The 17500-nt window shown below is 39.8% G+C and overlaps 1 protein-coding gene across 1 annotated transcript in view; it reads left to right on the top strand.

Moving 5' to 3' along the window:
* The window catches only part of LOC130245336 (leucine-rich repeat-containing protein 49), a 43462-nt gene that overhangs the window by 10621 nt on the left and 15341 nt on the right, over nt 1–17500 (top strand). The window contains exons 8-13 of the mRNA XM_056478004.1: nt 1316–1459; nt 3908–3969; nt 8203–8353; nt 8549–8632; nt 13374–13549; nt 14136–14222. Of these exons, the coding sequence (XP_056333979.1) occupies nt 1316–1459; nt 3908–3969; nt 8203–8353; nt 8549–8632; nt 13374–13549; nt 14136–14222 (704 nt within the window). The remainder of the gene's footprint in view (nt 1–1315; nt 1460–3907; nt 3970–8202; nt 8354–8548; nt 8633–13373; nt 13550–14135; nt 14223–17500) is intronic.

Here is a 17500-nt window from a genome sequence, read left to right as displayed (position 1 = left end):
AACTACCCTAAAACATCTTAACAAACACCCACAACACCCTAGAAACAATCTGGAAAAAAATGCTAGCAGCTATCAATAACACTGTAGCAACCACCTGAAAACACGGTAGCAACCCTCAACATCAGCAGTCGCTTAGAAACACCTTAGTAAGATCCTCACCCCTGTTGTAGAAACATTTTAGCAACCACCAACAACAGAGAGTAATATCTTAACAACCATACTCCACACCCTAGAAACCTTCTTAAAACATCCTAACAACCATCCTCCACACCCTAGCAACCTTCTCAAAACATCCTAACAACCACCCTCAACACCCTAGCAACCATCTCAAAACATCTAAACAACCATATACAAGACCCTAGCAACCACCTTAAAACATCTTAACAACCATCCATAACATCATTGCAACCACCTCAAAACATTTTCACAACCATTCTCATCACCATAAAAACCCCCTAAAACATCTTAATTATCCTCAACACACTAACAACAACCTCAAAACATCTTAACAACCATCCTCAACACATAGCAACCACCTAAAAACATCTTAACCATTTTTAACAACCTAGAAACTACCTCAAAACATCTTAACAACCATCCTCTACACCTTAGCAACGACCTCAAAACATCTTAACAACCATCCTCAACACATAGCAACCACCTCAAACATCTTAACAACCATCCTCAACACTATAGCAACCACTTCAAAACATCTTGACCATCCTCAGCATCCTAGCAACCACCTCAAAACATTTTAACAACCATCCTCAACACCCTAGCAACCACCTCAAAACATCTTATCCATCTCTAACATCCTATAAACCACCTCAAAACATTTTAACAACCGTTCTTAACACCATAGAAACCATCTCAAAACACATTACAACCATCCTCAACACCCTAGAAATCACCCCAAAACATATAGACAACCATCCTTAACACCCTAACTACAACCTCAAAACATATTAACAACTACCCTCAACACCCTTACACCCTAGCAACCACATCAAAACATATCAATAACCATCCTCAACACCCTAGCAACCACCTCAAAACATGTTAACTACCATCCTCAACACCCTAACACCCTAGCAACCACCTCAAACCATATTACACCTTGCAATGCTGATTGAGTTTACATCACGCATTGTCAAAATTATAGACAGTACAAGCATGACTAGTCGTTAACAGCACGAATAAAAGTATCAATTTCTAACGCAAATATTTAGTTAGTTTGCATTAATGTTGTATTTGAGGTCAGGTTTCAGATACGTTGCTGTGTTGGAGGATGTTCTGACTGTCTGTTTCTCCTCAGATCTCCCAGATTGAAAACGTCTCCTGTTTGTCGAGGCTTCGTTTGCTGAATCTGTCTGGAAACCGAATCACTCGAGTGGAGAATCTGCAGGGCTTGAACTGTCTGACCGAACTCAACTTGCGGGACAACAACATCATGTCTGTGGTGAGAAATACACACACACACACACACACACACACATTTGTACACACACAAAGACACACACACATACTCACTTGCGCACACACACTGGAGTCAGTTTAACATGCCTAAACAACCCAATCACCGTCATCCAGGAAAGCTACAGTTGCTACAGTGTTTTACTTTGATATACAGTTGCTAAGGTATTATTGGTGGTTGCTAAGGTGTTCTGATTGTTATCGCGTGGCTCTGGTTTAGATTTGTTCTCCTTTCTATAATGCGGCAGATGAAAATGCTGCATCTGATCACTTAGTAAATAAGAGTAGCACAGTCATCCTGCTGTCTGTGATTGGTGTCGTTTTTTCTGATGTGTCTCTGATTGGTGGAGCCACGCAGCACATCGGCTGGACGGTGACGTCATATTGTGTCTGGAACATTGCGGCTAAATATAGAGGCATTCAGAGAGGAGGATCAATGCACAGATCCAGACAGCAGTAACAGCACGTTTAAGGTGTTCAAACACTTCTGTTTTTGTGACTGATGACAAAAGATCAGAGAATATTGCATCATCAGGTTATTCCAACATCCTAGCAACAATCTTTAACATAATAGCACCTAGAAACATCTTAACAACCATCCACTGCTCCCTTGAAACAGTGTATAAACATTTCAGCAACAACCTTGAGAGATTTTAGCATTCAGCTGAAAACATCATAGCAACCATCTTTAACACTCTAGAAACCATCCTGAAACATTTTAGCAAACCCTGTCAACGCCCTAGCAACAATATGGAAACGCTCAAGCAGTCACCGACAGCACCCTAGCAACAACCTTGCAACATCCTAAATGCCACTTAGAAACATCTTAGCAAACACCCACAAAATCCTAGCAACCACCCCGAAGCATCTTAATGAACACTGTCAACATCCTAGCAACAACATGTAAACATTCTAGTAACCACCGACAACACCCTAGCAACAACCCTGAATCATCTTAGGAACATCTTCAAAGCCCTAGCAAACACTTGGAACCATTTTAGTAACTATTCTCAACACCTATTGTAGTAAATTCTTAGCAAACACACACAACACCCTAGCAACCATCACCAGCACCTGGTAACATTGCAGCAACCCTCCTCAAATCCTAGCATCCACTTAGAAACCTTATAGTAACACCCTTAGCACCCTGGCAGCAACCTAGAAACATCTTAGTAGCATTCTCAAAACCATAGCAAACACCTTGAAAAATCTTAGTTACCATCATTAACACCTAGAAACAACATGGAAAAATCTAATAATCATCCTCAACACACTGGCAACCACCTCAAACCATCTTAGCAACCAAATCCTCAATATCCTAGCAACCACTTTGAAACATCTCAGCAACCGTTCTCAACAGCTGTTGTACAAAGATCTTAGCAACCATCATCTACACCCTAGCAACACCTGAAAATATCTTAACAACCATCATCAACAACCTAGCAACTGCCTGGAAATGCCTGAACAACTATGCTCAACATCCTAGCAACCATTTAAAAACATCTCAACAACTTTCATCAGCACACTAGCAGTCACCTCAAATCATCTTAGATGCCATCCACAACACCACATGCAAAAGTCTTAACAACCATCCTCAAAACCATAACAAAAACATCAAAACATCTTAACAACCATCCTCAACACCCTAACAACCACCTCAAATCATTTTAGCAACCATCCTTAACACCCTAACGACGACTTCATAACATTTTAACAACCATCCTCAACACCCTAACAACCACCTCAAAACATCTTAACAGCCATCCTCAACACCCTAACAACAACCTCAAAACATCTTAACAACCATCATCAACACCCTAGTAACAACCTCAAAACATTTTAACAGTCATCCTCAACACCCTGACAATCACCCCAAAACATCTTAACAACCATCCTCAACACCCTAACAACAACCTCAAAACATCTTAACAACCATCCTCAACACCCGAACAACCACCTCAAAACATCTTAACAACCATGCTCAACACCCTAACAACCACCTCAAAGCATTTTAACAAACATCCTCAACACCCTAACAACCACCTCAAATCAACTTAGCAACCGTCCTCAACACGCTAGCAGCCATCTCAAAACATCTTAGCAGTCATCCACAACATCCTAGGAAACACATGGAATGTCTTTAAAACCATCTTCAACACCCTATCAGTCACCTCAAATCATCTTAGCAACCATCCACAACACCTTAGCAACCACAAATCGACTGTGTGTGAAAGCTGAAACCACTGCCTTATTCTGCTGTCAAGCACTTCTTGTGTGTATGCTGAACACACACACTCTCCCCTCCCCCGCAGCTCTTGCGCTGCCCCTCCCGTCGGCGTTGTGCGCGCGCATGTGTGTGTGAGTACGGGTGTATCAGTGTGCCGGTGACTGAAGGATGCAGCATCATCTCTCCATCTTTTCTGCTTGTCTGTAGACGGATGTGGAGCATCTTCCTCGTCTGCAGCGCCTGTTTCTCAGCACCAACAACATCAGCAGGTAACAGCAGCATCGCATCAGCATGTGTGTGTGTGTGTGTGTGTGTGTGTGTGTGCGTGTGTTTGTGTTTAAGCTGCCTGAGGACACACTGTGCTCTAATACTGCAGCAGTGCACACACACTCACGCACACATGCATGCACATACACACATGTACACAAGTAGCGTTTGGACTGTTGTCCAGTGTGTTTTATTTTGTAACCATGGGAACAGGATTCAGTCATCTGTTCCGCTGTTGTCATGGTGTGAGTGCTGCGGTTGCTAAGGGAGTGAGCGGATGCAGGAGTGGCTGCAGTGTTGATGCGGTGTGACGGCGTGTTTGTCCCTCAGTACTGCTGTGTCATCCTGCTGCATCCACTGCCCTGACTGTGTGTGTGTGTGTGTGTGTGTGTGTTTATGTGTGGGTTGGGTTAACTGAAGGTCATGGGTCACTCAGTATCTGTGTAAAATTTAGTTTAAAAGTGATCAGCTATGGAAAAATGACTTTTATGCGTGTTGTAAACCCAGTAGTGTGTGTGTGTGTGTGTGTGTGTGTGTGTGTGTGTGTGTGTCAGCAGTGTGTGAATATCTCCAGCCTCTAAGGCTAAACATGAATTTGTTATAATCAGACTTGATGAATGAAACACTTTGATTGACATTCTCCCTTTGTACGTTTCATCAAGCCCCGCCCACTAGTGCCCATCTCTCCATCTCATTAGCATAAACAGCAGCCCTGAGTGAGAAGCAGCCGTCTGTCCATTAGCCATTAGAGTGTTTGAGCTGCTGAAGATAATGTCAGCATAGACTAAGAGGATTATAGATGTGGAGATTTAGATGAAGCAGCGACAGGAGCGTCATAGTGTCACAATCACCAGCGATCCAATCCTGAAAGATTGCTGGTAAAAATGCAAATTGGACTACAAAACCGCCATTATATGGACTACAAATCACAGCATGCACCGTGCACACACACACCAGTTTTCTTTGCCTTGTCTTGCCGTGTAGCGATCTTTGCTTTGTTTGTTTATTGTTTATGTTGTTTGCTGCTGACACTGACCCCTCGTCTGCTATTTGACCATGACTCAGGATTGCCTGTATACATCTGTTTGTTCCTGTATTGACCGTTGCTTGCCTGAGCAGTCTTAATAAACCTGCATTTGGATCCGCACCTCCCTTGTCAGCGTCCCAATTCACATTACACATAGACTGACAGAAGCATGAAGCACACACTAGCCTGAGCCAGGGCTTTTATCGGGCCGGGCCGGGCCAATCGCCTGGGAGGTTGAGCAGTGAGGCTGAAATCATGTGGTATTTCCACTGTCAGGCCAGTAACTCGCAGCGCATCACGCAAACCCCGCCCCCAGAACGCCCCCCAAATCAAACATCACACAACCCGCCCAGTTCAGCGGGAATCAGGCAGGCAGATAAAGCGGACCAGCACATCATCACGAAACGATTAAAATGAAAACAAACAGATGACACATTACTGTACAGCGTATACGTCTACACGCACAGACCTGTGTGTTTTCAGTCATTATACTCGCCGACTGACTGTTGGCATCGTACATCGAGTGGTCTCCCCACTAACAGAGGGATGACCCAGCGCACCATCCATATTAGAAAACCACACAAATTCTCCGGTAATAACTCAGTATAGAATGTATTTCATAACATCCTCGATTTGCACATATGAATATTTCCCTAGGCTATATGACACTTAATAGGTGATTCCCCTTTATTTAAGAGAAGGATTTAAGGATGTTGCTTATTATTGGCTTATCTTAAGTCTTAAGTGTTTCAGGACATAAGAGCAAGTAATAAATATAGCCTATATTTCGTTACGCTCAGCAGATATCCACTAATAAAGCTCGACATTTACAATTTCATCTTAAATTTTACCACGTCATATAAACACATGAACACTTGTTTACGAATAGGCCACATTTTTCACATGCAGTTTCCCCCGATCTGTTTGTAAAGCAGCACTGCAGGAAGACAGAAGAGAAGGTCGTTTCTGATGGTTTCAGTCACCCAATAATGCTCTGTTTACATGATTTGATTATATCATCGTCTCCAAATACTTTATAAATAATATTTCAGAACTCCTCCTGTGTTTTTAGACAATATCTCAAATCTTTTTTTCAGAGAGGCCTTTGTAAAATGAACGTTTAAATGGCTTGAAACTGTTTAGTTTATTTGTCTTGTATATTCCTACACTGTTCTAGCTTGTGTGTTTTATTTATTTAATGTGATTTTATTCAATCCCATATTTGTAATTCTTTAAATGATTTGAATATAGCTCAGGCTATTTTATCTAGATATGACACTGTTGTGTTGCGCCTACAAGAGTGGACACGTCATTAGTAAAGTTTTCTGTCTTTCTGTTGTGTTCATATGTTGTATTATCTCCAAAAGAAAGAAAGAAAGAAACCCAGCCGCTCACGGCATCAACAGAGCTGTCAAGCCAACACTCTTTCACCCGGTCTCTCTTTCTCTCTCTCACACACACACACACACACACACACACACACATCTAAACGTGCACGTATCATGCACAAACACACCTTTTAAACTTGACAAAAACCCTCCACAACCTTTACTGTCTGCTGTGTGTTTAATATGGTGTAAAGATTATTATGCGTTATTGAAACATGGAGGAGGACGCAGCAAAGAAAAGCCACTTCTAAATTAAGATACTCTATTATTTTATGCAACACTTTTACATTTAAAAGAGAAACATAAGAGCGCTCATAAGCAAAAGACCCCTATCCTATAAGGTGTTTTAATCTTAAATTCACCAGCTAGATGTTTTTCTGTCCCTTATTTTTCTTTATTTATTTGTTTGTCGCATGTTCTCCTGTGCAATCAGAAAACTAGAGTAATGATGGCATGTCATCTTTACCAGACTCAGGCAAGTTCGCTTCCCCTTTCACTCCACCTTGAAGCCCCAGCTGGCCCTTTTCGCCCAAGGTATTTGACGGGCTGAAAAAAGCCGGTTGCTGGCTCCGAGGAAGCCCTGTTTTGGCCCGATCAGTCGCCAGAAATGACAGTGGAAACGCCCACCCCAACGCTCACCCCGGCTCACTCGCTTTAAGCGCGATAGTGGAAACGCGGCTACTGACGCTGCAGCACACATGACACCTGACATTATCTGTGTGCTATTCCCAGCTCAAACTCAAACACACACACACTCTAGAGACAGCAGAGATGCATTTACATCTTTAAAAAAGGGGCAGAGTAGGGCTCTTTTAATTCTCTTTAAATAAGTTTTGGTTGGGGGTATGGAAGGCTGTTTGTGCTAGAATAAAGAAATACAATTTATTGAAAACATCACATCACAGTTCCTGAAATACTGACTTAACATCACAATCTGGAGTTTAAATTATATTCTTGCAATTTTTAATTTGCATCTTGTAATTCTCTCACAACTGCAACACAGGCTCATTCTGAAAACATACCCCTATATACATTTCTGGAGATGACGAATTATATCTCCAGAGGTATGAATGGCTGTGTTTTGTTTTTAACCTCTTAAGGCCCAAGCTGTTTTTTACATGCATGTTTATTTCTCTTTGCTGTTTGGGCTTATTAGAACCTAATTAGAATAAAAATCTAAGTATAATCTTTTGATATGATGTACTTTTAGAGAGAAATGATGTCCATATATGTGGATCCAGTTCCAGGAAGCAGGTAAGACAAAAACAAAAGCTAAAGAAATAAATAAGTAAACAACAGGGTGAGAATGTGGTAAATCCTGAAAATGTGGTAAAAATCAGGCAGCCGGGAGGGCTTTTCTTTTTCTGCATTGCTTTTTAAAACACTATCGGTTTAGGAAAGAGGGTGGGCGTCATTCACTCAGTTGACAGCAGTGGATTTACGCAAGAACAGCAGGCGCGAATGGCACTCGCGAGTGAAATTTGAGATCTGAAAAAGCGGCCTCTGGTGAATTCACCAAAATAAACACTGCAAAAAAAACGCAGCTCCTGGATATATTTGGAGCTCTCCAGAAATGTATACAGGGGGACGTATCCATAATGAGCATGTGTTGCACAACTGTTGTATTTCTGTCGCAGTATTGATATTACAGCATGATGTCCTGCTACTCATAGTTCACATCTCACATCTCTAACTTCAAGTTCATTTCGTCTTTGATTCCTAGTTAGTAGTTTTGACGTATTTTACAAGGAATTCTGCGATGGCTTCTTTATTTAATGAAAATTCCCTTTTTTATCTGTAATTCCCCCTTGTGAGTGTAGTGTGGATGCGCTGGCCTGTCTGTGGGACTGTGGCTCTCTGTCTGAGCTGAGCCTCGATGGCAATCCTGTCTGTGTGGAGTCATGCTTCAGACAGAGTGTCCTGCGCTGCTGCTCGCCACACCTACAGCTGCTCGACATGAAGCGCATCACCGTGAGTCTTTCTCTCACACACACACACACACACACACACACACCCACTCACTTCATGGACACACACAGATTTATTTGTTTTTGTGAATTGTGGAGACGCACACACTCAATGAAACACACACACACACACACACACAAACACACACACACACACACACACACACACACACACTAACAATGTGCTGCTGTTCTCTAGGAGGAGGAGAGACGCACGGCGAATGTTTCAGCACGAAAGGAGGATGAGAAGAAGAAGGAGAGTCACAAACAGGCGGCACACAAGGTACAAACGCACACACACACACACACTGAAACACACACACGCACTTTCCTGCAGTTTTGTGTAGGAGATCAAGGGGGATTTGTAATGTAAGCCTGATAATTCCTGCTCAGTTCTTTAAAACACACACTCTTTCTTTCTGTCACACAGACACACACACTCATGCACAACACATTCACTCACACACACACGCTGAAATGCACACGTATGTAGTGAGCTCTGTGGTTCAGACATCTGGAAGCTGCAGATCAGAATCTTCAGCTCATCTGTGTCACTCATTCAACTCCTTTATTAAAGCCTTTATTCTTAGAGAGCGACTGGAGGTCAAACCTCAGAAAAGCAGACGCTGTTTCTCCATAATCTCATTGATCTGGCAGATTATAAACATATTAAAGTTCAGTGGTGCTGCAGATCATCACATTATGATCGTCTAATAAATATAAATATATTTTTGAAAATGTGATAAATTGATAAATGGCTGTGAATATGTTATAGGTTACAGAGAAATCAACAAACAAACAACCATGACAACATTAACAACAACAATAGTAGCAACAACAACAACAACAACAACAACCATAACAACGGTAACAGCAATTGTAATAACAGTAACGACAACCATAACAACAGTAACAGCAACCATAATAATGACAGTAACAACTATAGCAACAGCAACAACAGCCATAACCACAGTAACAACAACCATAACCACAGTAACAACAACAACAACCATTACCACAGTAACAACAACCATAACAACAGTAACAACAACAACTATAACCACAGTAACAACAACTATAACCACAGTAACAACAACCATAACAACAGTAACAACAACAACTATAACCACAGTAACAACAACCATAACAACAGTAACAACAACAACTATAACCACAGTAACAACAACCATAACCACAGTAACAACAACCATAACAACAGTAACAACCATAACAACAGTAACAACAACTATAGCCACAGTAACAACAACTATAACAACAGTAACAACAACAACAACCATTACCACAGTAACAACAACAACATCCATAACCACAGTAACAACAACAACAACCATTACCACAGTAACAACAACCATAACAACAGTAACAACAACAACAACCATAACCACAGTAACAACAACAACATCCATAACCACAGTAACAACAACAACAACCATTACCACAGTAACAACAACCATAACAACAGTAACAACAACAACTATAACCACAGTAACAACAACCATAACAACAGTAACAACAACAACCATTACCACAGTAACAACAACCATAACAACAGTAACAACAACAACAACCATAACCACAGTAACAACAACAACATCCATAACCACAGTAACAACAACAACAACCATTACCACAGTAACAACAACCATAACAACAGTAACAACAACAACTATAACCACAGTAACAACAACCATAACAACAGTAACAACAACAACCATTACCACAGTAACAACAACCATAACAACAGTAACAACAACAACTATAACCACAGTAACAACAACCATAACAACAGTAACAACAACAACTATAACCACAGTAACAACAACCATAACCACAGTAACAACAACAACAACCATTACCACAGTAACAACAACCATAACAACAGTAACAACAACAACTATAACCACAGTAACAACAACTATAACCACAGTAACAACAACCATAACAACAGTAACAACAACAACTATAACCACAGTAACAACAACCATAACCACAGTAACAACAACCATAACAACAGTAACAACAACCATAACAACAGTAACAACAACTATAGCCACAGTAACAACAACTATAACAACAGTAACAACAACAACAACCATTACCACAGTAACAACAACAACATCCATAACCACAGTAACAACAACAACAACCATTACCACAGTAACAACAACCATAACAACAGTAACAACAACAACAACCATAACCACAGTAACAACAACAACATCCATAACCACAGTAACAACAACAACAACCATTACCACAGTAACAACAACCATAACAACAGTAACAACAACAACTATAACCACAGTAACAACAACTATAACCACAGTAACAACAACCATAACAAAAGTAACAGCAACAACAACTATAACTAAGTAACAACAACCATAACAACAGTAACAACAACAACAACTATAACCACAGTAACAACAACTATAACCACAGTAACAACAACAACATCCATAACCACAGTAACAACAACAACAACCATTACCACAGTAACAACAACCATAACAACAGTAACAACAACAACAACCATAACCACAGTAACAACAACAACATCCATAACCACAGTAACAACAACAACAACCATTACCACAGTAACAACAACCATAACAACAGTAACAACAACAACTATAACCACAGTAACAACAACTATAACCACAGTAACAACAACCATAACAAAAGTAACAGCAACAACAACTATAACCATAGTAACAACAACCATAACAACAGTAACAACAACCATTACCACAGTAACAACAACCATAACAACAGTAACAACAACAACATCTATAACCACAGTAACAACAACTATAACAACAGTGACAACAACAACTATAACCACAGTAACAACAACCATAACAACAGTAACAACAACAACAACCATAACCACAGTAACAACAACTATAACCACAGTAACAACAACCATAACAACAGTAACAACAACAACAACCATAACCACAGTAACAACAACAACAACCATAACCACAGTAACAACAACCATAACAACAGTAACAACAACTATAACCACAGTAACAACAACTATAACCACAGTAACAACAACCATAACAACAGTAACAACAACAACAACCATTACCACAGTAACAACCATAACAACAGTAACAACAACAACAACCATAACAACAGTAACAACAACTATAACCACAGTAACAACAACCATAACAACAGTAACAATAACAACAACCATAACCACAGTAACAACAACCATAACAACAGTAACAACAACCATAACAACAGTAACAACAACTATAACCACAGTAACAACAACCATAACAACAGTAACAACAACAACAACTATAACCACAGTAACAACAACCATTACCACAGTAACAACAACCATAACAACAGTAACAACAACAACTATAACCACAGTAACAACAACTATAACCACAGTAACAACAACCATAACAACAGTAACAACAACAACCATAACCACAGTAACAACAACTATAACCATAACCACAGTAACAACAACCATAACAACAGTAACAACAACCATAACAACAGTAACAACAACTATAACCACAGTAACAACAACCATAACAACAGTAACAACAACAACAACCATAACCACAGTAACAACAACCATAACAACAGTAACAACAACCATAACAACAGTAACAACAACTATAACCACAGTAACAACAACTATAACCACAGTAACAACAACAACAACCATTACCACAGTAACAACAACCATAACAACAGTAACAACAACAACAACCATAACCACAGTAACAACAACCATAACAACAGTAACAACAACCATAACAACAGTAACAACAACTATAACCACAGTAACAACAACTATAACCACAGTAACAACAACCATAACAACAGTAACAACAACTATAACCACAGTAACAACAACTATAACCACAGTAACAACAACTATAACAACAGTAACAACAACTATAACCACAGTAACAACAACTATAACCACAGTAACAACAACCATAACAACAGTAACAACAACAACAACCATTACCACAGTAACAACCATAACAACAGTAACAACAACAACCATAACCACAGTAACAACAACTATAACCACAGTAACAACAACCATAACAACAGTAACAACAACAACAACCATAACCACAGTAACAACTATAACAACAGTAACAACAACCATAACAACAGTAACAACAACCATAACAACAGTAACAACAACAACAACCATAACCACAGTAACAACAACCATAACAACAGTAACAACAACAACAACCATATCCACAGTAACAACAACCATAACAACAGTAACAACAACAACAACCATTACCACAGTAACAACAGCCATAACAACAGTAACAACAACCATAACAACAGTAACAACAACAACAACCATATCCACAGTAACAACAACCATAACAACAGTAACAACAACAACAACCATTACCACAGTAACAACAGCCATAACAACAGTAACAACAACCATAACAACAGTAACAACAACAACAACCATAACAACAGTAACAACAACCATATCCACAGTAACAACTACCATAACAACAGTAACAACAACAACAACCATAACCACAGTAACAACAACCATATCCACAGTAACAACAACCATTTCCACAGTAACAACTACCATAACAACAGTAACAACAACAACAACCATAACCACAGTAACAACAGCCATAACAACAGTAACAACAACAACAACAACCATAACAACAGTAACAACAACCATATCCACAGTAACAACAACCATAACAACAGTAACAACAACAACAACCATAACCACAGTAACAACAGCCATAACAGTAACAACAACAACAACAACAACAACCATAACAACAGTAACAACAACCATATCCACAGTAACAATAACAACAACCCCAACAACATTAACAACAACCATATATGTAAATCTCCGTGTAGGTGTATGCATGTGTATATATATACTGATATTCTCCAGATGCTGGAGTGTTCAGAGGAAATGCAGATGTTTTATTTTTAATGTGTTTCTGTTGCAGGAAAGGCGTCGATTGGCCATTCAGAATGCAGCGCAGCAGTGGGAGGGGCTTAAAGCAAACCTCGAACTTCCTGCCCAGAATGACACTAAAGAGGAAGTCAGTCCAGAGAACAGTCCCGCCCACAGCCCTGCACAGACCAATGGGAACACTCAGGAGACGTCACCTGATGAGCCCAGGTCAGATTGAGTGTGTGTGTATGAGTGTGGATGGTTGTATGCGAGTGTGTGTGTTCAAGTGTGGATGTTTGTGTGTGAGTGTGTATGTGTGCATAAAAGTATTTGTGTGTGTCTGTGTGTGTGTGTATGTGAGGATGTTTGTGCGAGTATGTACAGTTTGCATGTGTGTGTATGTGTGAATTTGCGTGTTTGTGTGCATAAAAGTAAATGTGTATGTGTGTTTGTGTGTGTATGTGTGTGTGTATGTATCTGTGTGAGGATGTTTGTGTGTGAGTGTGCAAAAGTGTGTGTGTGTGTGTGTGTGTGTGTGTGTGTCTGTGTGTGTGTGTGTGTGTGTGTGCATAAAGGTGTGTGTGTTTTCGTGTATGTATGAGTGTGGATGTTGTGTGTAGATGTTTGTGTGTGAGTGGGTATGTGTGCATAAAAGTGTGTGTTTATATGTGTCTGTGTGTACACTATGTTTTTGTGTGTGTGTGTGTGTGTGTGTGTGTGTATGTTTATGTGTATAATTGTGTGTATGTATATCTATGCATGTATGTGTGTGTGTGTGTGTATATGTGTCTGACGATGTGTTTCTCTGTCTCAGGCATCTCAGTCCGCTCACTGTTTCTGCTGGAGGAAGTGAGACGCGTCTGCGATCCAGCAGTCGACCCAACAGCCCCAGAGACCCCCGGTAAAAGACTGCAGTGTGTGCGTGTGTGTGTTTGTATGTCACTATATCAGCCTGGTAAGCAGCAGAGTGGTGATGGACCAATAGTGATGCTGTGTTGTTGCCATGGTTACAGGCGATGGACAGTGCAGTCATTTATACTTGTATAATAATAAATCAGTGTTCAGTGGAATAATCTGTTGAGCACAAACACAATTAAGATTACATCAGCATATTCACTGTAATAATGTTGAAAATAATATTAAAATATGGATATAAGAGGGGCGTCACGGTGGCGCAGTGGGTAGCACTGTCATCTCACAGCAAGAAGGTCACTGAACCAAGTCCCAGCTGGGTCAGTTGGTGTTTCTGTGTGGAGTTTGCATGTTCTCCCCGTGTTGGTGTGGGTTTCCTCCTGGTGCTCCGGTTTCCCCCACAGTCCAAACACATGCGCTATAGGGGAACTGATTGACTAAACTGGCCGTAGTGTATGAGTGTGTGTGTGAATGAGTGTGTATGGGTGTTTCCCAGAAATGAGTTGCAGCTGGAATTCTGCGTAAAACATATGCTGGATAAGTTGGTGGTTCATTCCGCTGTGGCGATCCCTGATTAATAAAGTGACTAAGCCAAAAAGAAAATGAATGAATGTATGAGTGTGTGTGTGTGTGTGAATGAGTGTGTATGGGTGTTTCCCAGTACTGGGTTGCAGCTGGAAGGGCATCCGCTGTGTAAAACATATGCTGGATAAGTTGGCGGTTCATTCCACTGTAGTGACCCCTGATTAATAAAGCTACTAAACTAAAAAGAAAATGAATGAATGAATAAGCTAAATTGTTTGATTTAAGTTAAATGTTCACTTTTCTGATGTTATTTATTAGTTTTACTTTGTTTTATTTCTATATTATTTCTAAACATGTTTCTTTAATAATGAAGGTTTTATTTTGATTGTTTGACTGTGTGTTGTTTATTTGCTATTTTCATTTCTTTAATTATTAGTGTTTTTTAATGTGTCAAATATATATTATTCATTCATTCATTCATTCATTCATTCATTCATTCATTCATTCATTCATTCATTTTCCTTCAGCTTAGTCACTTTATTAATCTGGGGTCGCCACAGCGGAATGAACCGCCAACTTATCCAGCATATGTTTTACACAGCGGATGCCCTTCCAGCTGCAACCCAGTACTGGGAAACATCCATACACACTCATTCACACACACATACACTGTGGACAAATTCCCCTATAGTGCATGTGTTTGGACTGTGGGGGAAACCGGAGCACCCGGAGGAAACCCACACCAACACGGGGAGAACATGCAAACTCCACACAGAAACACCAACTGACCCAGCCGAGGCTCGAATCAGCAACCCTCTTGCTGTGAGGCTGTCGTGCTACCCACTGCGCCACCATGACGCCCATTTGTATATTATTCATTCATACATTCATTAATTTTCCTTCAGTTTAGTCCCTTTAATAATCAGGGGTCGCCACAGAGGAATGAACCGCCAACTTATCTAGCATATGTTTCATGCAGTGCCTTCCAGCCGCAACCCATCACTGAGAAACATCCATACACACTCATACACTGTGAGCAATTTAGCTTACCCAATTCCCCTATACCACATGTGTTTGGACTCGTGGAGGAAACCGGAGCACCCGGAGGAAACCCACGCCAACACGGAGAGAACATGCAAACTCCACACAGAAACACCAACTGACCCAGCCGAGGCTCAAACCAGCAACCGTCTTGCTGTGAGGCGATTGTGCTACCCACTGCGCCACCTTGACACCCATTTATATTTTATTAATTAATTTATTATGATTTCATTAATTATTATAATTATTTATTAATTAATTATTTATAATTATAATTTATTATTGTAATTATTTATTATTTAATGATTTTATTTTTAATTATTCTGTGTAATTTACATTGTACTTTTTTCATTATTTATTTCCATTTTAATTTATTTTTGTGTCATTTAATTTGAAATGCTTTACACTGCGTTCTTTTATAATTAGATTTGTGATTATTCTGTGTAATTTAATTTAAATGATCTCCAATGTGCATCATTCATTAGGTATTTTACTTTTATTTTGATTAATTGTTGCGTAATTTAATTTGAAATGATTTGCAGTGAACTTTCTTCATTAATTATTTATATTTTTATTAATTTTCATGTAATAACCGTCATGCGTCTGGTTCTGTGCTGACTCCAGTATTGCGCCGTTCAGACATGAAGAGCTCTGAGTGTTTTCTGTGGGCAGAGAATTACAGCGTCGCGTCTCATCAAGAGCTGTTGGTTAAAAACTCATTAATCCCCTGAGAATTAACCTCTCTGAATTAAATCTCTCCAAACCAAACTGCTCCAATTATAATTAACCAAACGGCTCTGCAAACACCACTGCAGTCTGACACACTACATGTCTTTATTTCATTTCCCAAAAGCTGTCATGTGTTGTGAATCATCATGTGTTAGCATAACACGCGGATAAAAGCACACACAGCTGCACGGATATACATCCAGCATCTCATCGCTAACCACGGCTGTATTTGTCTACATTAAAAATACAGTAAACATCTGATATAATATTATATAATATAGTAAACTGCCATGTATTTCTGTATCATAAACCTGAATTATCAGCTAAATTAATACAGTTTTCAAAGTCACATGATCCTTCAGAAATCATTTAAAGATTTGAAAATACGAGGTGCTAAAGAATTATTGACAATGCGTTTAAATAATGTTTAGGAGTCTTAAATGTGGGCGTCACAGTGGCGCAGTGGGTAGCACAACAAGAAGGTCGCTGATTTGAGTCTCGGCTGGGTCAGTTGGCATTTCTGTGTGGAGTTTGCATGTTCTCCCTGTGTTGGCGTGGGTTTCCTCCGGGTGCTCCGGTTTCCCCCACAGTCCAAACACATGCGCTATAGGGGAACTGGGTAGGCTAAATTGTCCTTAGTGTATGTGTGTGAATGAGTGTGTATGGGTGTTTCCCAGAGATGGGTTGCAGCTGGAAGGGCATCCGCTGTGTAAAACATATGCTAGAGTAGTTGGCGGTTCATTCCGCTGTGGCTACCCCAGATTAATAAAGGGACTAAGCTGAAAGGAAAATGAATGAAAGAGTCTTAAATGTTGGACTTATGCACAGTGTATGATCAGTAATCAGTCAGACAAATAATTGACTCGGGTTTTGTTCATGTTCTGAATGATTACTGGAAGTTCTTGCTGAATAAACATAAAAATCTTGTTAATAAAACTGTCGCTTTGGCTTTCTAACTTTCACTTTTAATTA

The sequence above is a fragment of the Danio aesculapii genome, chromosome 18, assembly GCF_903798145.1.
Source record: "Danio aesculapii chromosome 18, fDanAes4.1, whole genome shotgun sequence".
NCBI classification, from domain to species: domain Eukaryota; kingdom Metazoa; phylum Chordata; class Actinopteri; order Cypriniformes; family Danionidae; genus Danio; species Danio aesculapii.
This window is presented reverse-complemented; position numbering and strand designations above follow the sequence as displayed.